This window comes from Physella acuta, unplaced genomic scaffold, assembly GCF_028476545.2.
Source record: "Physella acuta isolate Inbredline_101_S28 unplaced genomic scaffold, ASM2847654v3 ptg000114l, whole genome shotgun sequence".
Classification (NCBI taxonomy): domain Eukaryota; kingdom Metazoa; phylum Mollusca; class Gastropoda; family Physidae; genus Physella; species Physella acuta.
This window is the reverse complement of record NW_026731634.1, coordinates 807,049-834,408: the sequence shown is the minus strand read 5'-3', so window position 1 is coordinate 834,408 and position 27,360 is coordinate 807,049. Positions and strand designations below refer to the sequence as shown.

The following is a 27,360-nucleotide window of genomic DNA, read 5'->3' as shown; positions in this document are numbered from 1 at the left end:
TTACAAATCTCGACGTTTTACACCTCACTGATACGGAAAAACATAATTTTGCAATCTTGTCCGTATGTCTGTGTGTGTCTGTGTGTGTGTCTGTCCGTGTGTAAACACGATAACTTGAGTACCGTTACAGCTAGGTTGATGAAATTTCATATATAAGTATTTTATCAAAATCGTAGATCCGTATCAACTTTTGAGCGATTTCCGATAACCGGAAGTGGTACTTTTCCTACTTTGAATTTTTTAAAAGCCTATAACTTGAGTACTATTTCAGATAGATAAATGAAATTTCACATGTAAGTAAAAGATCTATTTCTCTACCTTCTGTTAAATTTTGAGTAATTTCCGTTGACAGGAAGTAGTAATTTACGCTACTTCCGATTTCTCAAAAAACTAATGTAAATTTTAAAAGTACTAATAATATTGCGCACTATTATGCGCTTTTTTATTTCGCGTTCACTTGGTGTGCAATTAATTTGTCTACGAGATTTTATTCTATTTTTAAAACTTTAAGTATTTAAAATGGATTAAAAATCATGTCTATAGCCCGAGTTTCCATCCCCTGTTATTTTATATAAGAATATTCGAGAAAGTTTAGGGGAGATCACTCCCGGTTTATTTAACTGTTGGAATTTTAACAATGGTAGCATTCCTACATACTATGGCGTAAAATTCAGACTTTGGTGGAGAAAAATGCATCATAAAAATTTTAACCAGGGGTTGGGGAACTTCACGCTTTTTTTGACGATTTTTATCTCCCCCCCCCTCCCCTCCGTCACATGTCATCACAAAAAACCAGACCCCCCCCCCCCCCCCCAAAAAATGATGTCACACCTCAGCCTACAACCCCCCTCAAAATTGCAGTTGAATTTATTTTTTTTAAACATCGAAATTTTTCTAAAATCTTGTCTGAACTCTGTCAAAATTGAGTATTTTAATCAATTCCTATTACAATGTATTAAAACAGTTTTTTAAAACGCGAAATAACGTCTACAATTCGTTTTCTAACATTGCTTTTTTATAATGCAAAAGTGTGAGGTCGCACCATCTGAACCCCCTCCCCCTCATCACACACCGTCACAAAATTACGGACCCCCCCCCCCCCTACGCGTTTGACGTCATTTATGGACGACCACTTGGGCGACCCTTTTAAAATTTTCCTGGCCCCTTGGACATCCCTGCAACTGCATTTCCACGACTCTTAACCAAATGGCTGACATTGTCCCGCAAGAAGATCAAGAAGTCACGATATACAGGAGATTATATATATGTATATATATATATATATATATATATATATATATATATATATATATATATATATATCGTCCCAGGGGGGTCGACGTATTCCGCGGAGTAGGGGGGGGTAGTTGGCCTACTCTCTGGTCAGGCGACTGGCAACAACGATCAGAGAACCGCTTGTCTTTACACTTTATGTAAAAAATATAATGGCACTGCTCGTCATTAGTCTCTCTCTCGAGTAGGGTTCTGCCCCTTTAGCAAAGAGTTATTGCTAGGCTTCGGATGAGGGGCTAATATTAATGTAGTAAATAATTGATTATTTATAGAACCGGGAAAAAACAACCTACCTGTATCCTCTATTCTTAATGAAATTTCTCCAATGACAAAAAATAGACTAGACTCTCTTGTAAAATAACAGTTGTAATCACGCCTCCACAAATGAAAACACGATCCGTTTCACGCTAATTCAAGTTGAACAATTAAAATATCACCAACGAGTTGGCTGTGTGTGTTTATGATATATTTTATTGTCCTGCAATATATTATTATTTTTTAAAAATATAATCACTGAAGTTTCAAAGTGAAATTAATATAAAGTTAAGTTTACAGTTGCACATGTTAACAACACGTAGCACATGCTTAGATCTCTTAATATACGAATAAAAAAATAAAAAAATTAACACGTAATATAAAAGGACATCCTTGAGCTATAAATAAAAAAAAATTCCCGGAATAATAGAATGAAAGTGAAACTACTGACGTCACCGCTGCACATAAAAGAAGCTGCGGGAAAGATGGTATACATCAACACGTCATCGATATATCCGTGTTGGAGGGGGGGGATACTGCGTGAATGATTGGAAGATATTGGTTAATTTACAGGTAAAGCTCATGGTTGCTAAACCGAAAAGTCTCGAGTTCGAACCCCGGGCAGACGAGGCAGGGGCGCCGCAGGGGACAGCAGCTCTTCTAAGAGAGACAAATCAAAGGTCAAACACATGCTAACTTGTTTGTTCTTGGTTGAAAAAGTAAGGCAGGCTGAAAATGGAGTCAACGAACTTTATGGCGCATAACAAGTTGACACGTCATACCCAATTGTGTTGGAGGGAATCCCTTACAAAATTAAATGTTAAGAACGAAGAAGAAGAAAGAACATTAATTTATAATGCCATTTCAAATGTATGGTTAAGTCGTTTGAAGGATCAGATTTGGGGCTCAATATAGGATTCGGATTGATAACCAGTTCAAGTACTCTTATGGTTACCCAATTCGGGTACGCTGATGGGTACCCAATTCGGGTACGCTGATGTGTACACAATTCGGGTACGCTGATGGGTACACAATTCGGGTACGCTGATGGGTACTCAATTCGGGTACGCTGATGGGTACCCAATTCGGGTACGCTGATGGGTACACAGTTCGGGTACGCTGATGTGTACACAATTCGGGTACGCTGATGGGCACACAATTCGGGTACGCTGATGGGTACACAATTCGGGTACGCTGATGAGTACACAATTCGGGTACGCTGATGGGTACCCTATTCGGGTACGCTGATGGGTACACAATTCGGGTACGCTGATGGGTACCCTATTCGGGTACGCTGATGGGTACACAATTCGAGTACACAATTCGAGTACGCTGATGGGTACACAATTCAGGCACGCTGATGGGTACCCAATTCGGGTACGCTGATGGGTACACAAATCAAGTTAATGAAAATAAAGTCGGCTGGGCAAAGGATCGCCCTCGTGATCGAGGACACCGAAATTAAACAACTCTTCTTTATCTACCCGCTACCCTCCGTTACGAAAGGGTGACTTTTTATTAGTGGTAACACAAGTTACAGACCACAAATGCATTAAAATATTGAAATTTTTCAATTGTCTTTAAGTTAATAAGAGTATTTTATGTTGTCTTTTTAATAATTGCCTACATAAAGGCCTACACAGTAAATAGTAAGTATTTTATAGAATTATTTTATTACAATAAATATGAAACGGTACAGCCCTCACGAATCATTGTTACTTTTAAGTTATCAGCTAAAATAATTTAACTTTGTTAGAAAAACAATGCAGTTACCATAGTTTAATAATAATATCAATGTTTTGTTTTAATATAATTGTAAATAATGTTTTTCTTACTTTAATTTCTCCAAGCATGAAACTTTGCTCTTCAACACCGAATAAACACAAAGCCTTCTCCTCAGAGGCTAAATAGTCTACTACATGATGTTTATTTTAGATCTATATGGCAACCAAAGACACAAAAATACATTTCCCAGAAAGAAGCGATACTGAAACTAAATTAGGCCTACAATTCCAGTGAATGAAAATAAAGTGCCGGTGACTCAATTGTTTTTTTAAACGTCAACAACAACAACAACAGTTCCTTGTCAGCCGGATCTGAAAGGAACGGGTTTGAACCCGTAAAACGAAAGTAGATATTGGCAAAAAAAAATTGAACGAAAGGTGGTGGGATAGGCGGTACGTTACCGAGTTGTGAAAACGCAATAAAAATAGTTTTGGGTTACTTTCAAGTAATGAAAATTAAAAAAAACAGTGCTTGAAAAGAATAATAGGCTACTGCTTTCCTTGAAAATTGGAGGTCGGCGTAAACTGTAAAATGTATGTTGAAACAAAAATTGTCCCACAAAATAAAGCTTGTTTGTAAGAATTTGTTTAAACTAACAGTGTAGGCCTGTTGACATGAATGACGAGGGATAGCCAATACTCTTCTTTAAGCTTCCTACTAGTCTTTGGGTCAAGTGAAAAAATATTTCGGTTAGACATAAACTAATACATCGATTCAGTCTAAACATGCTCTAGAGGGAATTCGACTTTGAAAGGTCTTTCGTTGGTAATGGTAGCTTATTTTGAAAGATTTCGGTGTTTCTGATACAATGATGGACCCGAATAACTTGGACCAAATGATGGACCCTAATTATCGACCACAATCATGGACCGAATAATGATCCCGCATTATGGACCCGAATGATGAACCCCAATTATTGACTCGAATGATGGACCCCAATTATGTACCCGAATTATGGGTCCCAATAATGGAGCCGAATTATGGGTCCCAATTATGGATCCAATTGATGGGCTCCAATTATGAACCGGAATGATGGGTCCAAATTACTGACCCGAATCATGAACCCTAATTAAGGACCTGAATTATGGACCCCCAAACCTGGACCCAAATCAAAATGGTGGCATGGACAGCGGAGTTGTTTGCCGTGGTGTTGAGTTCTGTTTGGTGTTGGTTGCCGTGGTGTTGAGTTCTGTTTGGTGTTGGTTACTTGGTGTTGAGTTCTGTTTGGTGTTGGTTACTGTGGTGTTTAGTTCTGTTTGGTGTTGGTTGCTGTGGTGTTGAGTTCTGTTTGGTGTTGGTTACTGTGGTGTTGAGTTCTGTTTAGTGTTGGTTGCTGTGGTGTTGAGTTCTGTTTGGTGTTGGTTGCTGTGGTGTTGAGTTCTGTTTGGTGTTGGTTACCGTGGTGTTGAGTTCTGTTTGGTCTTGGTTGCCGTGGTGTTGAGTTCTGTTTGGTGTTGGTTACTTGGTGTTGAGTTCTGTTTGGTGTTGGTTGCTGTGGTGTTGAGTTCTGTTTGGTGTTGGTTACTTGGTGTTGAGTTCTGTTTAGTGTTGGTTACCGTGGTGTTGAGTTCTGTTTGGTGTTGGTTGCTCTGTGTCTCACTACGCATGCGCTCTACCACATAATGACGTTGTTGCTGACATGATCATTGAAGTAACCAGATTTTTTTTAAAGCTCTGCAGTTTTATACTTTATGGGATTGCTTGTAACTCTTCAAACTAAAATAAAAAATGCTAATCTTATAATGGTCGTAAACATTAAAAGTAGGGGTGGGAGTATTGAATTAACGTATTGTAAAACACATAAATATACTTATCTGACTTTTTTAGCCCATGCAAAGTTTTATGGCTATATTAAATGTATATCATTAAATGGGGGATGCTCTTTGTTAACGAGAAATCAATACACAAGTGGTTTGGCGTGACTTTTCGAATAGATATAGGGATAGGCATCGATAGGGTCTAATGTAGACTATAGGCCTTGATATTTGAACACAAAATTTATTAAAATATTTAACAAGCAATCGAACACACTGACTCTCTTCTTTGTAAACCAACATGTTTTTATTCGTTTTATTTTATGATTTGTATTTGAATACTTTTTCGTTTTATTTTATGATTAGTATTTGAATATTTGAAATACAACAAGTTTGTATAACATGAAACAATATTATGAACACATGTTAGTTATATAAGAATACAGAAAACAACATTATAACAATCGTTTCTTATAAAGAGCCTTTCATTTTTAAAATTCTGATTTAGCTGTTTGATTTTTTTCCCCCACATTTTACATAGAGAAAGTCTTGCTTGTTATATATGACATCTTAAATTACACTGTCGCTTAATTAAATTAATTGCTTGTATCAGGTTAATTACGTTGGCTGGGGAACACAGGTTGGTGTTTTTAGGATTTAGCTACATAGAAAAAACATCCAGGTATATTGGTATCATCACGAGAAAAACTTCAGCCAGAGTAGTAGTCTAGTCACATATCTCAAATTTGATAAAAACAAAAAAACATTTTGATTTAAACTCACTGTTGTCATTTATCTCAAATTTAATAAAAATGAAAATAAAGTCCTTGTGATGAACTAGTTCGAAAACTGATATAAACAAAATTATTTAAAGTCAATCTTAATGATAATGGACTATTATCTTGTTAAACATTATAATGTGAGCACCACTGACTATACCAATGCAAGTCCAAACAAGAAAAAAAGAGATACAAAAAATCATTTTGATCACTGGCCCGACGGAGTATAATGGAAATTACTTAGGCACACATCATAGGACTCGCGTCTTATATTGCATTACTTTTTTGAACTGCCTTATATTGTATTATATGATGAAACTGCCTTATCTTGTATTTTCTATTTGAACTGCGTCTATCATCGACTGTTGTTTGAGACCGGGGCACTGCCTTTTGGTTTACCGACTCTGTTGTGTTTTCTATTGAAGTCGTTGTCTTCGTAAACCTTTCCAGAGGAGCTGCCAGATTGTAAATTGAGTGTCAATGTTTAATCTTATAACATCATAATACAGGATAGCTTTATACACAGATGCATAAGGAATATTCATATGTTAAATATAACAAGATAGAAAAAGCAAAACTTTGGGAGACTGACCAATGTTGGGGCTTAGCCTCGCAGTGTTTCTTCCGGGCATCTTTTTCGAGAGGGGGGGTGGGGGCTCATCCCCCGAAGAAAGTCTACCCCCGAACGTAATGGAATTTATTTAGCAAACATATACTTTTACCAGTGTCCTCCCCCCCCAAACTATTTCAAGAGCCCCCCCCCCCCTCGGAGAAAAAAGTCTAGAACAAACACTGCAGCCTCGTAAGAAGAAAATGTTCCAATTGTTTCAGCTTCACCCAGCATACCAGTCATATCATTCGGTAAAAATCACGACAGTATTTTCATTTGAAATATCTTCTTATGTTGGACTGGCAGTACTTGCATACATATGAGCATGCTTTATGTGTGTTGGAGCGACTTCCTGTTTTCATATGATCATCGGTGTTTCTTTCAGACTTAAAGCTTTTGAGGGGGTGGGCAGGGTACTAAATTTTCCTTGGGTGGGAGGGGGGGGGGGGTACTCGTAAAAGTATATATTTTTTATGTAAGCTTTATTTCGATGGGGGGGGAGGTGTGCCGAAGAGATTCCTGAAAGAAACACCGATGACCATATTTCCTATGGAGTGACCTCGTGTTTTCATATGACCTTACATCCTACGGAGAGACCTCATATGACCTTACATCCTACGGAGAGACCTCATATGACCTTACATCCTACGGAGAGACCTCATATGACCTTACATCCTACGGAGAGACCTCATATGACCTTACATCCTACGGAGAGACCTCATATGACCTTACATCCTACGGAGAGACCTCATATGACCTTACATCCTACGGAGAGACCTCATATGACCTTACATCCTACGGAGAGACCTCATATGACCTTACATCCTACGGAGAGACCTCATATGACCTTACATCCTACGGAGAGACCTCATATGACCTTACATCCTACGGAGAGACCTCATATGACCTTACATCCTACGGAGAGACCTCATATGACCTTACATCCTACGGAGAGACCTCATATGACCTTACATCCTACGGAGAGACCTCATATAACCTTACATCCTACGGAGAGACCTCATATGACCTTACATCCTACGGAGAGACCTCATATGACCTTACATCCTACGGAGAGACCTTATATTACCATATTCCCTATGTGTGGGACCAGTGACCATACCTCCTATGTGTGGGACCTATGTGTGGGACCAATGACCATACCTCCTATGTGTGGGACCAGTGACCATACCTCCTATGTGTGGGACCAATGACCATACCTCCTATGTGTGGGACCTATGTGTGGGACCAATGACCATACCTCCTATGTGTGGGACCAGTGACCATACCTCCTATGTGTGGGACCAATGACCATACCTCCTATGTGTGGGACCAATGACCATACCTCCTATGTGTGGGACCAATGACCATACCTCCTATGTGTGGGACCTTATATGACCATACCTCCTATGTGTGGGACCAATGACCATACCTCCTATGTGTGGGACCAATGACCATACCTGATACGTGTGGGACCAATGACCATACCTCCTATGTGTGGGACCAATGACCATACCTCCTATGTGTGGGACCAATGACCATACCTCCTATGTGTGGGACCAATGACCATACCTCCTATGTGTGGGACCAATGACCATACCTCCTATGTGTGGGACCAATGACCATACCTCCTATGTGTGGGACCAATGACCATACCTGATACGTGTGGGACCAATGACCATACCTCCTATGTGTGGGACCAATGACCATACCTCCTATGTGTGGGACCAATGACCATACCTCCTATGTGTGGGACCAATGACCATACCTCCTATGTGTGGGACCAATGACCATACCTCCTATGTGTGGGACCAATGACTTTACCTCCTATGTGTGGGACCAATGACCATACCTCCTATGTGTGGGACCAATGACCATACCTCCTTTGTGTGGGACCAATGACTATACCTCCTATGTGTGGGACCTATGTGTGGGACCTATGTGTGGGACCAATGACCTTACCTCCTATGTGTGGGACCGTCTCGACTTCCTGCTGGGCGGGGCACTGCACCCATTGATGCACCAGCAGATGCTCTTTGACCCGACTTGACCTTTTTGCTGCATTGTAACAAAAATAGTTTAATCAAACGGTTTCGTTTACACAGAATTTTATTCTGTTTTTTTTTAACTTAAACATATAAGTTAATTGTTATTTAGAATATTTTATAACAACTTTAACCATACAAACGACTGGTTTGAAAATTAAATGTTAAGAATTTTAACATCTAATCTAGTAAGTAAACTTGATGTTCCGCTGAATATTAGTTCTATACCATGATGTTCCAACGCTTAGTTAACGCTATTGGTAATACATTTGTTGTATCACAGTTTATAAGAAAACCTATTGCTGCACAAGTTAAGGACACACCTGTTTGAGTGACTACAAGAGATAAAGACACACCTGTTTGAGTGACTACAAGCAGTGGCGTAGCGAGGTCGGGTGTCACCCGGTTCGGCACTTAATGGTGTCACCCCCCAAGAGGCGTAGCGACCCTTCCAAACTTTCAATTTTCGATTTACACCCCCCCCCTCAAACTTTCCATTTGCCCGCCCCCCCTCAAACTTTCGATTTGCACCCCCCCCCCCCTCAAACTTTCCATTTCCACCTCTTAAAAGACTATTTAACACTCGAATTAATCAATTAAGTGGATTTATCATTTTTCTATATATTTTGCTATTTTTTGCCTTAGTGTCACCCCCCTAAGTGGTGTCATCCGGTTCGGTCTGCACCCCCCGCATACACCCCCCAACCTCGCTACGCCACTGACTACAAGAGACACCTTGTTTCACCTGTTTCTTTAACCACATCTCTTAAAATCGCACATTTCTCACCTGCTACCACTTAAGTTCAACTGATCCATTTTAACCGTCAGAGTCTGCTCAGCTCTGGAAATAAAATTGTAGTTTGAAATTACAAATTGGAACTTCTGTATGTTATATGTAGTAAAGATTAGATTGCTAAAGAATGTGTACCTGGAATATACAGCACTACCTTTTACCATTCCAACTCTTCCCATTCTGCGATTCTCATCATTATCAACATAGGTCTTGGAACTATTAAAATAGATGAGAAATAAGTTCATCTATATGCATATAAACACTCATAGATAGGCTACATATATATGTATATTAATATGCCGATATACACACTCAATTATATACATATTACAAATTTATATATATGTATATATATACATATATATACATATGTATATATATATATATATATATATATATATATATATATATATATATATATATATATATATATATATATATATATATATGGGTGTTTATGTATCTATATACACGTTGGAAATACATCCTACCTAGGGCTTCTATGACTGTCAGATAACGACATTTTAGCACCCTTTTTGGCCATGCTGTTAAAAAAAAGTCCCGTTATAAATAAAAATACATAAGTATTAATTTATGTGATCATCAATTCATTTCACAATAAGCCCACACACATACTATGTAATGAGCCTATTGCTTCGTTTCCCCTTTACAAGATGGCTGGCTGCAGTTAATTGTAGCCTCAGTGTATTGCTGTTCTCTTTCTCTACGAAGGTGTGTGAATGTATATATATATATATATATATATATATATATATATATATATATATATATATATATATATATATATATATATATACAGGGCCGGCGCTACCTATGAGGCGAACTAGTTTTTGAAACACTTAAACTTGTATTCTGTGAAGTAGCCTAGTGATGTGTTTACTTTATCTATAGCTTTATGCGAAGCCGTGTCAATGTTACTGTATTAAATAACTTATCTAACATTATCAGTACGAAGATGACGCCGGAAATAATTACTACTACAATATGTGTCAAGTGATTGTCATTTGAGTACGTGCTACTTTCACTATAATTACATCTACAAAAAATGCCTACTTTATTTCAGTATGATTCTAATAATTTAAAAAAAATGATACTAACTTGTAGAGTGTTACTATGACAAACCATCAAGGCTAAGATCGAATGTTCAATAAAAATATCTTTTACTTTTACCCTAACTAAACGGATAAACCCTTGTGCTATAAATAAACTTGTTCCTGGAAAAGAAAGTTAACTTACGAGTACGAAACTGAAAGTAAAATTAAAATTCCAGCATGTCGTCTAAATATTGTTGTTTGATGTTCTTACTGGAGAGATTGTGTTGTAAGGGGGAGGGGATGCTGAAGGCGGGGGCGGGGCTTGAAAAGGAACATGACGTTTTAGACAAATGGAAATCCGGTTGATCGCAAATCTGGAATCGTAGCCTTCAGTTGCAGAGACGGACGGGGGGGGAGGGGGGGTAGGGGGGGAACGTTGTTGGGTCGGTAAAGCTCATGGTTGTTTAACAGCAGAGTTTCTTCCAGGTATCTCTTCGGGGGTGGGGGGGGGGGGGGTTGGAGCTCCCCCCCCCCCCCCCCGCCCCCGAAAAAACTCTACCACCCCCGTCCCCCCCGTCGATCGAAATGGAATTTTTATAGAAAATATAAACATTTAACAGTGTCCCCCCCCCCCTGATAAAAGTCTACCGCCCCCCCCCCCCCCCAAAAAAAAATTTCAAGTGCCCCCCACCCGGAGAAAAAAGTCTGGAAGAAACACTGGTTTAACAGTAAATTCCCGAGGTGGAATCCCTAGGCAGATGAGGCTCGATGGTTAATAAAGGCTATGGAAGCAAGTTAAAAGAGAAAAAAAAAACAATCTGACGTCGGGGTCAAGCGCGCAGAACCAGTCCAGACGTAATACTTGATTGTGTTGGAGTCGATCCCTTACAACTTAACACTTCAGATCGAAAAAAGGGAAGTTCCAGAGAACATTGTCACATGTTCACATCATGGCGTGCGGTCTGTCAGAGTGTGTTTGATGCGGTGCCGGCGCCAGGTTATTTATCGCCCTAGGCCAGGGGTCGGCAACCTTTTGAGGCGGAAGAGCCAAAAGTTACAATTTTCAAAGTATTAGTAATTGTTCAAGGAGCTGGAGAGCCGCATCTTGATATCAAAAGAGCCGCAGGTTGCCGACCCCTGCCCTAGGCCAAATGTATTAAAACGCCCCCCCCCCCCCGCAATTATTTTTGTGTCCCCGTATTATCAGACGCGTAGCGACCCTTCCCGGCACCCTTAAAACTTTGCAATCCCCCTCAAACTTTCAATTTGTTTTTCCAGGCGAACCTTCTAGTTCGCCTTTTAGGTAGCGCCGGTCCTGGTTTGATGGCATGGGCAAGCAACATAGAATCCACGGCACCACAGGGATGCCAGACCCCCCCCCCCCTAAATTCTCGCGCGGTTGTTCAAACTACTCTATATTGGGTAGTTTGGTACAAACAGCTGATACAGGATGCCGATACTTTTTAGTCTGCTAAACGTAAAAGCATAAACCATCCCTTTAATAGTCGAAGGCAGTTTCTGACATCTCTTCGGGGAGCTCCACCCCACCCCCTCGAAAAATGTCTACTGCCCCCCGAACGAAATATAATTTATATAGAAATTATATACTTTTACCAGTGTCCACCCTCCAAGCACCACCAGAAAATTTCAAAGCTCCCCCCCCAGGAAAAAATTCTGAAGGAAACACTGGTCGAAGGCGTCGTCCATATATGAAGTCAGTAAAAGATCTGGACGTGGCTAAAAGTTCAGGACGTGGCTAAAAGATATGGACGTGGCTAAAAGATCTGGACGTTGCTAAAAGATCTGGACGTTGCTAAAATATCTGGACGTGGCTAAACGATCTGGACGTGGCTAAAAGATCTGGACATGGCTTAAAGATCTGGACATGGCTTAAAGATCTGGACATGGCTTAAAGATCTGGACATGGCTTAAAGATCTGGACATGGCTTAAAGATCTGGACGTGGCTAAACGATCTGAACATGGCTAAAACATCTGGACGTGGCTAAAAGATCTGGACGTGGCTAAAAGATCTGGACGTGGCTAAAAGATCTGGACATGGCTTAAAGATCTGGACATGGCTTAAAGATCTGGACATGGCTTAAAGATCTGGACATGGCTAAAAGATCTGGATGTGGCTAAAAGATCTGGACGTGGCTAAAAGATCTGGACGTGGCTAAAAGATCTGGGCGTGACTAAAAGATCTGGACGTGGCTAAAAGATCTGGACGTGGCTAAGAGATCTGGACGTGGCTAAAAGATCTGGACGTGACTAAAAGATCTGGACGTGGCTAAAAGATCTGGACGTGGCTAAAAGATCTGGACGTGGCTAAAAGATCTGGACGTGGCTAAAAGATCTGGACGTGGCTAAAAGATCTGGACGTGGCTAAAAGATCTGGACGTGACTAAAAGATCTGGACGTGGCTAAAAGATCTGGACGTGGCTAAAAGATCTGGACATGGCTTAAAGATCTGGACGTGGCTAAACGATCTGGACATGGCTAAAAGATCTGGACGTGGCTAAAAGATCTGGACGTGACTAAAAGATCTGGACGTGACTAAAAGATCTGGACGTGGCTAAAAGATCTGGACGTGGCTAAAAGATCTGGACTTGGCTAAAAGATCTGGACTAGGCTAAAAGATCTGGACATGGCTAAAAGATCTGGACGTGGTTTTTAATTTTTTCATGGTAACATCAACTTTTGTGCTCATTCCAGAACTTAACATAATAAGTAGAAGTCCTTGCAGTCCAAACAAAAATTGAGATAACAATAAATAATTTGAACACATATATATTTGTAGATATAATATAAATATATATTTATGAATTATATTTATATATATCTATATTTATGTATTATATATAGGGGCCTATATATATATATATAAATATATATATATATATATATATATATATATATATATATATATATATATATATATATATATATATATATATATATATATATATATATATATATATATATATATATATATATATATATATATTACAAAAAAAAAATTGTTTCAATATTACAAACAAAACAAATAGGGTTCATTTATGTATGTAACATAATTATTATTAAAAGATATAACATTATAAAATGTAGTAAGGAACACTAATAAAATAACAAGTTTAAAGTGAACTTTATGTTATAGGCCTATCCATCAACATTTTGTTTTAATCTATCAATACACAAATTCCCCTTTTCCAAAGAAAATTATTTAAATTGTCTTTTTAAATAAAACTTGTAAAAAAGAAAGTAATGGGGTCAAGAAAAAAAATTTTTCCCTAATTCAATATGTTATGAAAGTATGAAAAATTTAAAAACAAAAATATTCAAGTTTAAAAAAAAATTGTTATTTGCTGTTCTTTGTTTTTTCTTTTGTTGCTTATTAGTCAATTCATTTTAATTTTAATTTGTAATTTACAGTGTAGAATAAACAATCAGATATCAAGATATTTGATTTACTAAATTTACTGAATTTACTCACTTAATAAAACTGACAAGATTCAAAATGTACAATTAAAAACTTAAACTCAAAAGAGTTTATCTAAAATTGTTGTAAATGGACAAACTTTTTCATAATGCTAATAAGAACCTTTAAATTCCTATTAATAAATTGAAATGCAAAATTTAATTTGTAAAAACAAAATAACAAAAAACTGATTGCAAACAGAAATACTGATACCCATTTACAGATATACAACAGACATATTTCACAATCATAGAAATACAAACATCATATAAAAGATATAGGTTAATTATGCTTGAGTAAGATACAAATTGTTCTTCATAATATACACATAATCTAATTTTACATTTAATTATGTTTCAAAAGGCATTATAAAATGACAAGTTTTTACAATTTATTTGAGGATTATTAGTCTAAAAAATGAGAATGTCAGAGATTTGTATCCCAATGCTCAGCTAAAAGAGTAGACAGAGATTTTTAATGAGATTTATGTGAGTGAAGACAGTGATTTGTTATGAGATTTATGTAGGTGAAGACAGTGATTTGTTATGAGATTTATGTAGGTGAAGACAGTGATTTGTTATGAGATTTATGTAGGTGAAGACAGTGATTTGTTATGAGATTTATGTAGGTGAAGACAGTGATTTGTTATGAGATTTGTGTGAGTGAATACAGGGATTTGTAATGAGATTTTTGTGTAAGTATTAATTCAGATAAAAGAGAGGACATTTATTTGTAATCAGATGCAATGTCAGACTCAGAGGCGTATCCAGGTTTTCGTTGTAGGGGGAGCGAAAAGAGCAAAAAAAAGGCGCCGAATTTTTAACACGTTCTATATACGTGAATATATATATATATATATATATATATATATATATATATATATATATATATATATGTTTTTGTCTATAATCAGAATTTAATATATCGTCATCATAAATGTTAAAGTATTACAGCATAATGAAAGTTTTTAAAATCAGAGGTGGTATAAAACCACGCTTTTCGATATAATATAACAACATACGGAATAACAGCCTACATTTAACTAAATATCGGTCTTTGAGTTCAGATTATATATTATAATTAACTACTTTGTGTTCTTTAAAGATCATTTTTTTTAATAGTGATAGGTATGGGTTAGATCACTGTATTGCTCACACACCTTGTTACTGGTAATTGCAAATTCAATATTCACAGAGTTCAACTTCATTCACCACTGTCTGTTCACTTTAGGTCAATTATCCAACCCAGTGTATACCTAGGTGTGACATTGATGTCGCTCTACACAATTGTGGTTGTGAGGTGTGTGGGGGGGGGGAGATAACCAACTCAGAGTGAACATAGCGTCAGTTTTTAGATGACTGTTCTAAACATACATATATATTACACAAAGATATACTACACAAATATATATTACAGAAATAGATTTAAATAAGTAGCAGTGGTATTATGGCAATATTTTTTTACAGAGGGGTCCATGGGGAGGGGGGTTGTAACTGTTTCATATAATTTGTAATCGTAATCACTATCGCCCAAACTGTAAGAATACAACTACTTCATCGTGATGACGCTGTTGACCTTGTCAAAATTTCACCACCACTACGCAGTTTGCTCATAAGTAAATTTAAATAGAGATGCCACATCAGTTGTATTTGTTTCTGTATTGTAATTTTTTTAAATTAATCACACGATTCTAACTGTATATATATAAAGTAATTATGTGTGAAGTTTTATGTATAACATTTTCTAATTCAATTATTCGTTAGAAAATACATTACACAGTTGCCTTAAACTTTACACCCCTCTTGCCAAGTGGTACTACCGTAGAGGTTTTTTAAACATTGCAATGCATCGTAATGGTTATTTTTAGAATGGCAAACTGATGCAGCTGCTGTAAACAATAATGCTTAATTGCTGCATGAAAAGAAATCTTGTGATTTACATAGATGTGCCGACCAAAAATATTTTTTTTAACAAATATCATTGTTTAAAACTTTGAATTTAAAAAGTTTCCAAAAAGGCGCCACTTTGCTGAAATTGGCCAGAGGGGGAGCGGCCGCTCCCCCTGCTCCCCCCCTGCGTACGCTACTGGTCAGACTCAAGGATGTATTGGCAACCAAAAATATAAAATTGAGAAAAATATTTCCCTTTTAACATTACCCATTCTGAGCAACACCATTGCACTAATCTGAATTTATTCACTTCTCTCCTCACCAATGATAAGGTTATTAATAGTATTAACCATCAGGCAGACAGAATGTGATGATGGTCTGTCATCTGGTTTGCTGCTCCAACATTTCTCCAACATCTTCTTCAGTTGCTTGTCCAGCGTCAGACGTCTCGGAATGTCAGGCTTCAAATTTTTCTCCCCAACTTGGACCCTCAGCTGTTGTATGGTCAAATCTTCAAAAGCTATTTCCTCAACCACCAGCTCCAAGATGAGTAGACCTTCAGAGTAAACATCAGCTTTCATCAGCTGCTCCACATTCAACAATTCACCCCGGAGAACCTCTGGTGCTGAATATCTTGGTGTTCCAATGTTACTCACAGCTGTGCCAGCAGAAGCACTTGACTCCATGTCATTTTTCATCATACTTAGACCAAAATCTGTTATTTTTGCAATGACCACTTCTTGTGAGTCCGTTAAATCTTGGCCAGGAACATTGTTGAGAAGAACATTTTGTGTTTTCAGGTCACAATGAGCGATGCTCTTCTCATGTAAATAATCTATGCCTTGTGATACATTTCTCATTATATTTAGTTTATCGTGGTCTGCAAAATCCACCTAGAAGAAATTATTAAAAAGTATTGTAGAGAGTGAAGAAGCAATATAAGCTGTTCACATGTAATTTAAGATACATTACAATTTTAAAAATTAATATAAATTACATAATACATTAAAGAATCAAACTACACTGATCAGAAAATTAAAATAAATTTTAAAGCCATCTATGTTAGAAAGAAAAATAGGAGGGATCAACCTATGAATGGATCTAATAAGATTTTCTTTATTTTATAAATTAATAATTAGTTGATTAATAGCTGCTACTGCATAAATTAGTAACACTGAGATAGGGATCTATATTCAATGGCCACCTTGGCTACAATTAGTTGACTGCCATAGGTCATGATTCATAATAAAAAATGTCAACAAAAGCAGCATAATTTTAAAAGGGTGTTGTTTATTACAAATTAATATAAAATGCTGAGGAATTTTTTTTCTTTAATAAAATTAAGTTGAATTTTTTACTGCTAAAATTAAAAAAAAAAATAAAAGTGTTAGCCCCTCTTACTGAACCTTAAAATCCCATTCACAAGCAGTAGCTAAATTACCATTGTTACCTATAGTAACTATTGAATAATACAAAAGTAGGATTTATCATGAGCTTAACAAATAATATACAATACTTAAACATTAAAAAGTATTACATGGATGTCCACTATTAAAAAAAAACTCACCTGTTTTACATGCAGGGCTTCATAAAGGCTCATATCCATGTACTCCATGACAATGGCCAGATTGGGACTCACCACACAGGCTCCCAAAAACCCAACAATATTTGGATGCTGCAAGGTACAAAACAGTGCAATCTCATCTTCAAACTGTTGGCGCCTCTTTTGTGACACCCGCTCCACTCTCAGTTTCTTCACCGCTACAGCTTCCCCACCCTTCCATTCCGCGAGATGAACGTCCCCAAATCCTCCGTGACCTATCTTTTTTTTTAACTCAAGCTCCTCAAAAGGGATGACGTTGCCCTTGTATTTTTCAATAGTTTGCAGAGACAAATGAGACTGAGCCTTCCACCCTGTTCCCTTTTGCTCCAGCCATCCTCTGATGGTTTTTTCCCGATTGACCAGGTCCATGAAGTGGTTGATAAAATCTTCAGCGACTTCGTTTGTTTCATAAATTTCCTCAATCTCATCAGGAAAATCTTCACCCTGTAAATTATTTTAACATATGCTAGTGTACAAGTATATATATATTGGTGTATGTGTACATGCTTATATATAAGAAAATGAAAAAAAAATTAATTGATGTAAATTCACTTTGATATGTAACTCAACTAACTGCGATAACAATATTTAAAATTACGATACTTAATCTTGTTTATTTCATAAGATAAATTTAAATAGATAATTTTGTAAACAGCTATGTGTATAAGTACATCTCAACTTGCATGTTTACATTGATATATATATATATATATATATATATATATATATATATATATATATATATATATATAATATATAATATATAATATATATATATATATATATATATATATATATATATATATATATATATATATATATATATATATATATATATATATATATATATATATATATATATATATATATATATATATATATATATATATATATATATATATATATATATATATATATATATATATATATATATATAATATAAAATATATATATATATATATATATATATATATATATATATATATATATATATATATATATATATATATATATATATATATATATATATATATATATATATATATATATATATATATATATATATCTGCAATTGAAAAAAACAATTAAACAAACACTCAGTTTCAATCATTCTGTTAGCCCTTAGATGTTTACAACATTTTAACTCACCTCTTGCATATACATCAACTTTTGTAGCAAATCTGCATGTGGCCATTTCTTATTTGGACAAGTTCCCCACGGCTTCCCAACCCTACCCAAGGAGCGGTTCAAAGGCGTGTCCTTGTACTTTTGGGTGTTGGCTGGTATTGGCACACTGCCTAGCGGTTTACCAACTCTGTTATGCTTTCTGTTGTAGTAGTTGTCTACATACACTTTCCCAGAGGAGCTGGCTGAATGGCTACTGGTACTAAACAGATTAAAGATTATATCTACGTGAAATTTGTTAATTGTCTTAATTTTATAATTAATTTTTTATTTAAAAAGATTATAAACTTCTAAATTGTAAACAAAATAGTAAAAGAGTAGTAAATTTAATTATATGTTCAAATTTTTAGTCTTCATTAATATTTTAACTTTTCTTTGCAGATTTAGATTTTAATTGATTTTTTGTTTATTCTAATACTGTCATAAAATTAATACAAGTTATAAATATATAATTTTGTTTAAAATATCCTACGTTTTTGGGGTAGTTGCTCTAGCACTTTGTGAGGATTGTGGCATTGATCCAAGTGGCATTCCAACACGTCCAAGTTTTCTGTTCAATTTGTTGTCTTTATACACCTTGCTGCTGTAGACAAATAAACAAAATCACTGCTAATTTTAGAGACCTTTATTTCTAACAGATTTTATGTAAATGCATACAAATATACTTTAGTACCCTAATAATTTAGCGGCAGTCTAACTTATGCCAGAAACTTTAAAAATGCATTGCTATTTTGATTTTTAAGTAGAAAATACACATGGCTAAAGATGAAGTTAAGATTAGGATAAATATATTTTTTGCAAATATTTCAAACTATAAATATTCTTTTATTAAATTTCTATTTCAATGCAACAGGTAAGATGTCTATCAAATTTGTTTATTAAAAATAATAATAAAACTTTTCATAAAAAACAAATCAAATATCAAATAATGTAAAATAAAATGTCATTATTTCCAATTTTATTTTTTAAACTCATTATTCATCAATACATAACTCTGCTTTAAAATTGCATTTAAAAAATTGAAAGAAGGGCTAATTGCTGTGTTACAGTTATTGACTTTCATGTTATATGGATTAGGATTATATCATACCTGTGATCACTTGTGGTTAGTTGCTGCAGTCTATAAGTAAGGCTGTTATCAGACCTGTAATCAACAAAATAATTGAAAAATAATTTAACTGACCAAAGATCTGTAATTAATGGAACAATCGAAAAATAATTTAACTGATTAAAGATCTGTAATTAATGGAACAATTGAAAATATTTTAAGTGACAAAAGATCTGTAATTGATCTGAAATTGATGGAACAATTAAAAAATAGTTATGAAAAATATTTTAAGTGACCAAACTTTAAAAAAAAATTTATTATTTATCCCTATCAATATAAGCAGTACTTTAAAATTTATTTGCATCTATAATTGTATAATTTTCTATGACAAATTTTAGTTAACAATAACTGGATATATAATGATAAAGTTTGTGGAAATCAGATCCATTACAAGAAAGTTAGATGCAAAAATTCAAATTAACAAACTGCATCTGAAAGTTATATATTTAGTAAATTTATAATAAAAATATTTAACACTACAAAAAAACCACTTAACAAGTTTTTGAAAATAATTCTACAGCTATAACTAAAGAGTAAAGTTCATATTATTTTTAGTATAACACAAATAAATAATTCCTTTTTACCACACATGTTATACAGCCTTTACACTTGCAACATGTATACTATTTTAAAAAAACTTCACAATTAGTGAGTAGGTCCCTCTATACATGTTCTGACAAAATTAAGTTATGATGAAGTATTTTTTCTAGACATGTATAGAACACATGTTGCAGGTGTTAACGCGGGATTAGGATGAAGATAACAAATTTGTAAAATGTACCTGGAATGGACAGCTGTACCGTGGGGCATTCCCACTCTCCCTAGAGACTGGTTCAAGGGATTATCTACATAAGTTTTATAGGAGCTGCTGCTACTACTGGAGCTGAGGAAGTCAACAAAATGTTAACATCTGTGTCATAATGTCAACAAATTGTTAACATATGAGTTATAATGTCAACAAAATGTTAACGTCTGTGTCATAATGTCAACAAAATATTAACATCTGTTAAATAATGTCAACATAATGTTAACATCTGTGTCATAATGTCAACAAAATGTTAACGTCTGTGTCATAATGTCAACAAAATGTTAACGTCTGTGTCATAATGTCAACATAATGTTAACATCTGTGTCATAATGTCAACAAAATGTTAATGCCTGTGTCATAATGTCAACAAAATATTAACATCTATTAAATAATGTCAACAAAATGTTAACATCTGTTAAATAATGTCAACAAAATGTTAACATCTGTGAAATAATGTCAACAAATTGTTAACATCTGTGTCATAATGTCAACAAACATCTGTCTAATGTTAGGATAACACGAAATGAAAAAATACAATTAATACAATGTTTAACTGAGATGTTCTAGTTTTTAAAAACCATAAGGTGTCTAATAAAAATTTGAAAACTGTTTTATACATTTAAAAGGTGTGTTAAAAATCCACAACAAAAAAAAAACACAAATCATTATTTGTGGTAAAGTTTGTAAGACCATAAAGATACACATACATTCATCAACATCTCCTGTTCATGCCCAAGACTCATGGGACAGATGAAGTAGATTTACTCTGCTTCAGAGATCTCGGCATATGAAGGGATAGTGTGGTCAGATCTATGCCCAGCTACCTTTGTTCCCCTGATTTGAACCTGGATTCAAACTCGAGGCTCTCTGGTAAGCAGTCTAGCTGTCTACCACTAGGCCACGCCATCCCAACACATATATTTTTGGGGTACAAATTGGTTGGAAAAGCCAGAATACCTGGAGTGTACAGCAGTCCCATGTGGCAAGCCTACCCGCCCTAGACTTCTGTTCAGTGAATTGTCGACATAGTAGTTTGATCGGCTAAACATAAAAATTGTGCAACATATCAAAGTTATATGTCAACATAATAGTTTGATTGCTAAGCATAAAGTGAGGAACATGTCAAAATTATATGTCAACATAGTAGTTTGATCGGCTAAACATAAAAAATGGAGAACATGTATAAGTTATATGTCTACATAGTAGTTTGATCGGCTAAACAAAAAAATTGTGGAACATGTTTGAATTTTTAAATATTTTGTTTTATTAGTAGTTATTTGGTCATGGTAATGACCTGAGCATTTCTCAATTATTTCTCTACAAGATGCTGACAGCTAGAAAATGATCTCCCATGCTACAAACCCACAAGACAAAATTTCCCTCAATAAATAACAAGAACATTTCTCCCTTGATTCTTCCGAAGGGATGGTGATGCATTTATTTTTAAAAAATCCCACATATCATCTCTGATTGTTTTATATTAAAAAACAATTTTTTTTAGAAAATTCAACTTTAAAACTAGCTTCACTACATCGCAGTCCTACACCTTTGGGAGGGTGATTTCTGTTGGTCAGGACTGTCTCAATATCTTGTGTTGAAATTTCTTATAATATTTTAAACCTACAAGATGTTTATCAGACCTGATAATATGGACACATAAAAGTAAAAGCCACCTGACTTTGATGTACTATTTCTGCATTATATATATAATATAAACAATCTTATTATTATATATATAAAACAAACCATCTTACCTAGAATTACTGCTCCCAGCACTATATATAAAACAAACCATCTTTCCTTGAAGTACTGCTCCCAGCACGATATATAAAACAAACCATCTTACCTTGAAATATTGCTCCCAGCACTATATATAACACAAACTATCTTACCTTGAAGTACTGCTTCAATCACTATATATAACACAAACCTATTATATTGTAGTACTGCTCCATGCACTATATATAAAACAAACCATCTTACCTTGAAGTACTGCTTTATGCACTACACAACTAAACCATTTTACCTTGAAGTACTGCTCCAATCACTATATATAAAATACAACCAATCTTACCTTGAAGTACTGCTCCAATCACTATATATAAAACAAAACCATCTTACCTTGAAGTACTGCTCCATGCACTACACAACAAAACCATCTTACCTTGAAGTACTGCTCCATGCACTACACAACAAAACCAATCTTACCTTGAAGTACTGCTCCCAGCACTATGGACAGCAGAACCCCTAGGCAGGCCAACTCTGCCCAGCCTTCTGTTCATGGGATTGTCCACGTAATTATGTGGCATTCTCTGAAATAAATAAAAAAATTATTATTGGCCTATATACATATAATTAAGTTAATAGCTAATTAATTTAACAGAACTATAAAACTTTAAAATCTTAAAAATTCAAATGAAAGCTTTAGTAAATAGGCCTAACTACATCAGGCCAAAAACATTTAAATAAAAGTGTTTGAAATAGTATTTAAATCAATAAAATGTATTATAAAAACTAAAAGATTAACGTTGCAATAATAAAAAATAAGGGGTCTACATAGATGACATCACACTCATAGGGGGGAGGGGGGTCCGTAATTTTGTGACGGTGTGTGATGAGGGATGATGAGGGGGTGGGGGGAGGGTTAAGATGATGTGACGTCACACTTTTGCATTGTATAAAAGCAATGTTAGAAAACGAGTTTTAGCCGTTATTTCGCGTTTTAGAAAACTGTTTTAATAAATTGTAATTGGAATTGATTAAAATACTCTATGCAGAGTTCAGACAAGATTTTTGGAAAAAATATCGATGTTTTTAGAAAAATTCAACTGCAATTTTGAGGGGGGGGGGTCGTAGGCTGAGGTGTGACGTCATTTTAGGGGGGGGGGTGTGACGATGTGTGACGGAGGGGAGGACGGACTTGAACTAAGTCTTCATAATATTTAGCAGTATTTTCAACAATATGCTACTAATTTATTTTATAACTTAAAAGGCTATTATCTAGATTTTAGATGATCTAGTACGTCTAGATTGTAATGCTTTCTGATAAATAAAAAAATAATCAATTTAGCCTATGGCCTAGAGTAGTAGATCTAAATCTTTTATTAGTTGGCCTACAATAAATAACTGAAAATATTTTTAGAATATATTTGTAATAACAACAATTTAATACAATTTATTTAATGTTGCGATACATAATAAATGAAATTGAAACTACTTTGTGACTAGGCCTATTAATATTATAATCTACAATTTACTAATTAATTCTCATACCCACCTTTTTAATACGTAGACTTTTTACTCACAACACATATAAATCTTACTTTTTAAATTGTTTTGTACAATAATCTATAAAAGTACCCCTTGGGTTTATTATAACTCACAGGGAATAAGTCTAGATTTAAGAAATATGTACGGCGTTTTACTAATGTTATTTCTATGCTTTCATTTTTAAAAAGTTCCCGTTGCTAAAAATAAACATTCCTGGAATGACACTGATGCAGATCTAGGCTTATCGAAAATGAAACAACCAGACCGCAGTATGATTTTAATAATCACCAACTGTTAGAACAGTTTGTTGACATACTTTCGGGGATAAGTGCTGGGGGAGGTAGGGCTTGAGGGGTAATGTGGTAGCTATATACGTGTGTGTGGTGGGGGGGGGGGGGCGGAACGGCGAAGAGGGGGATGAAAGTCGTGACCTAACATTTTATACTGCAAGCAGAAGTGAAGAAAACTTTTTCTTCCCGGGTGACGTGGGAAGGAGCACTTTGAGAGAGAGGGTGGGGGGAGGGAGGGTGCGAACACTGGGTAAAGTATTTTCTATATACATTATATGATTTTTTTTCAATTCGTTGTTTGTTTGTTTTTTTAGGGGGGGGGGGGGGGATGGACGTGCTCTGCTGGTATTTCTGAAAGAAACATTGATGGTTTTAATAGTAGGCGTTGAATGGAATCGTGATGCTACTTAGACGGGGAAATGAATGGCTCTTGACAGTAACAGGCAAGTCGTGGCTACAAACATGGGGCCATCAAACATGAGGTTAGACACCGACTGGGTTAAGGGGGTAGGGGCTGGTGGAGGCGTTGTCAGCTTTCTGGGTCATGGGAATAGACTGGTGCACATATACGCACCACTTTTAGCCCCACCTTCACCTGTATAATTTTATATATATATATATATATATATATATATATATATATATATATATATATATATATATATATATATATATATATACATATATATATATATATATATATATATATATATATATATATATGAAGAGTTGATTTTCAAAATGCAATATATCCAAAATTTGGGTTTCGAGAAAATCGCACTTTTCTCCTACACGAAGCCATTGTACAATATGCTAAAACTGTTTGTCAATTTAGGTTCATAACCCTCATATACATAGGACTAGAATGGTTTTTGAAATGTACCTGCATAAAAAGATGCTTTTTTTGGTCCCAAAATTTGCGTTTCGTTGCAAAATGAGGTATATCCAGCTTTTGTTAAGCTACAAAACGCAGTATATCCATTTTTTTTCTGAAAATACATCTGATGTCCAATATTTTAGTTTATTATTTTATTAAGACCCACTTATATTCCCAGTGTTATCATCTCACTACAATTGTACCATGTTTTTCTGTTACTTTAAAGTGTTTTTAGTGAGTAATTTCAGTTATTTGAACATTTTTCAAAAATGATGCAAATCTCTAACGAGAGACTTTAATTTGAAGAGTACAGCTTGTTTTTAGGTTCATAACCCTCATATAAATAGGACTAGAATGGTTTTTGAAATGTACCTGCATAAAAAGATGCTTTTTTTTTGTCCCAAAATTTGCGTTTCGTTGCAAAATGAGGTATATCCAGCTTTTGTTAAGCTACAAAATAGAAATAAAATGAAAATTTTGCGCCGTGAAGATTAAAATTAAGTTTTCCTAATAGTAACTGAGTAGCTTTACAATATGGGCACATTATCTCATTTTTTTCAAAAATGGCGCTTATCGCGTTTTGAAAATCAACTCTTCATATATATATATATATATATATATATATATATATATATAATTTTATATATATATATATATATATATATATAGTCATATATATATATATATATATATATATATATATATATATAGTCATATATATATATAGTCATATATATATAATTACATGTTATATTTATTATAACATGTAAAAATATTCAATTATAAAGTCTTTCGGTTGTAGATGTACTTCTGCGTTTTCCAAAGATTTTTTTTTTACTCACAACAGCCCAACGGTAATTCTGACAGTAATATTGAGTGTGTCACATATTTCAAAAGCTATAGTAGGGGAATTCGAGGTCCAGTTCTTAAGTGCACTTGACTGGAGTTTCTATGGTTTCCGGATTAACGATCAGATATGACTCGCCAACTAGGACAGCAACGCATATAGGTTAGAAATAAAATAGAAAACTGACGTTAGCAAAGGGCAGCAACCCATTTAGGGTAGAAAACTGTAAGGGATAGCAACCCTTCTAGGATAGAAAACTGACGTTAGCAAGGTTCAGTAGCCCATTTAGGGTAGAAAACTGATGTTAGCAAGGGGCAGTAACTCAATTAGGGTAGAAAACTGATGTTAGCAAGGGGCAGTAACTCAATTAGGGTAGAAAACTGATGTTAGCAAGGGGTAGTAACCACTCTAGAGTAGAAAAATGACGTTAACTGGGGACAGCAAACCATTTATGATTAAAAACGTGTGTGGTTGGTGGAGATAGCTCTCAAAGAGTGATGTGGTTCTTGAAGTACATGCAATGAGATCCGTAGTAAGCTAGACCTAGTGTAACTTCTCGGTTCAATCTGTTGTCCACGGTTGTCAATCTACAATGTTTGGAAATTTTCTAGACCCAACAAAATTCCCCGTCAGGTCTGAAATATAGTCCATATATTTCTACCTTCGTTTGATGATTGTCTGATTCTTTTTGCAGTCAGAGACGCACTCAATATTAACATAAGCATGAAGAAGAGCAGAAATCAGGAAAGATGATAACTTCTATTTCATTATTTTATTACATGAGAAATAAATATCCCAACATCAAGAAAAATTCACCAAATACAGTAATAGAATAGAATATGAAATCTTCACATAAAATGGAAACAACTAGATCAATGTACATTTATTACCTATAATTCTGATTATCACTAATTTGAATAGTATATCTAATGTTGCATTTTGACTTTATCTACGATATGTGTCCTTTCGACAGTACTACAGGTTGGGTTGTATAGTTGTATGGAAGTCAGATTGAAAATTCAAAAAAAAAAATTCAATAATATTTTTAAAATAAAGTACAATAAAATAGGGGCGTAATATTCGTGATATTGGTGCAAATTTAAAACAATATATGAAAACAAGTTAATTAAAAAGTCTAGTGACATTTAAGCGCAATTTCCTTATGTTATCTAAAAATAGCTCTGTCGTAGCGAAAAGAGCAGGGTTAGTAAAACCATTGGTTAGTTATTAAAACCTTTTTTATTAATTTTTTTTTCAGTATTTTACATGTTTTATTTACAATAGAGTTACATGACTAAAAACCATTGCGCGCCTACTGAATGTGATGACGGAGCCATTGAACGTGATGGCTCAGCTATTGAACGTGATGACGCGTGTGGTGTGGTTGGATAAATATGCTTACTAATTCGGTCCAAATTTTAATTAATTCAAAAAAAATTTGTGACCGAACGAAAGGATATTTTTGAAAACTTTCTTTGGCAATATTGTTCTAAATTATGGCAGGAATCGATTGGTACATGTTTCAAGTTGCTAAGTGGTCTGGTTGCCGAGATATGGGCAAAAAACTGCTTTTTTCCGAGGTTTTTTGGCTTTTCCGGGAAATCCATGAAAGAAACCCGTAATTTTTATGGCCTATGTTCA

The 27,360-nt window shown here is 35.0% G+C and overlaps 2 protein-coding genes across 6 annotated transcripts; both read right to left on the bottom strand.

The window, feature by feature from the left end:
* Positions 1-5,386: 5,386 nt before the first annotated feature.
* Positions 5,387-10,517, bottom strand: LOC131934612 (uncharacterized). The gene is made up of 6 exons (XM_059290680.1): positions 10,431-10,517; positions 9,803-9,856; positions 9,447-9,527; positions 9,306-9,359; positions 8,436-8,531; positions 5,387-6,321 (listed from the first exon to the last, which is right to left on the bottom strand). Exons 2-6 carry the CDS (start codon positions 9,853-9,855, stop codon positions 6,222-6,224), a joined length of 384 nt encoding a protein of 127 aa, XP_059146663.1. The 5' UTR covers position 9,856; positions 10,431-10,517; the 3' UTR covers positions 5,387-6,221.
* Positions 10,518-15,936: 5,419 nt separating this feature from the next.
* On the bottom strand, positions 15,937-23,892 carry LOC131934611 (dual specificity protein kinase splA). 5 transcript variants are annotated; one of them, XM_059290676.1, is made up of 9 exons: positions 23,713-23,892; positions 22,644-22,747; positions 21,393-21,476; positions 20,409-20,510; positions 19,610-19,663; positions 18,992-19,099; positions 18,484-18,721; positions 17,299-17,778; positions 15,937-16,624 (listed from the first exon to the last, which is right to left on the bottom strand). In XM_059290676.1, exons 2-9 carry the CDS (start codon positions 22,742-22,744, stop codon positions 16,034-16,036), a joined length of 1,758 nt encoding a protein of 585 aa, XP_059146659.1. In that variant the 5' UTR covers positions 22,745-22,747; positions 23,713-23,892; the 3' UTR covers positions 15,937-16,033. The 5 variants fall into 5 exon arrangements, with proteins under 5 accessions (XP_059146659.1, XP_059146657.1, XP_059146658.1 ...); XM_059290674.1 differs by having other exon boundaries at positions 18,992-19,102; positions 23,713-23,891; XM_059290675.1 differs by having other exon boundaries at positions 18,992-19,102; positions 23,759-23,885.
* Positions 23,893-27,360: the final 3,468 nt, after the last annotated feature.

Coding starts and splice junctions, on each gene's coding strand:
- LOC131934611 (XM_059290674.1), bottom strand. CDS start 22,744: ATGCCACATAATTACGTGGACAATCCCATGAACAGAAGGCTGGGCAGA. Junction 17,779..18,483: donor AGTTGATGTATATGCAAGAG/GTGAGTTAAAAT, acceptor AATAATTTACAG/GGTGAAGATTTTCCTGATGA. Junction 16,625..17,298: donor AAGCCCTGCATGTAAAACAG/GTGAGTTTTTTT, acceptor AATTTCTTCTAG/GTGGATTTTGCAGACCACGA.
- LOC131934612 (XM_059290680.1), bottom strand. CDS start 9,855: ATGGCCAAAAAGGGTGCTAAAATGTCGTTATCTGACAGTCATAGAAGC. Junction 8,532..9,305: donor TTGAACTTAAGTGGTAGCAG/GTGAGAAATGTG, acceptor GTTACAATGCAG/CAAAAAGGTCAAGTCGGGTC. Junction 6,322..8,435: donor GACGGTCCCACACATAGGAG/GTAAGGTCATTG, acceptor ACAATCTGGCAG/CTCCTCTGGAAAGGTTTACG.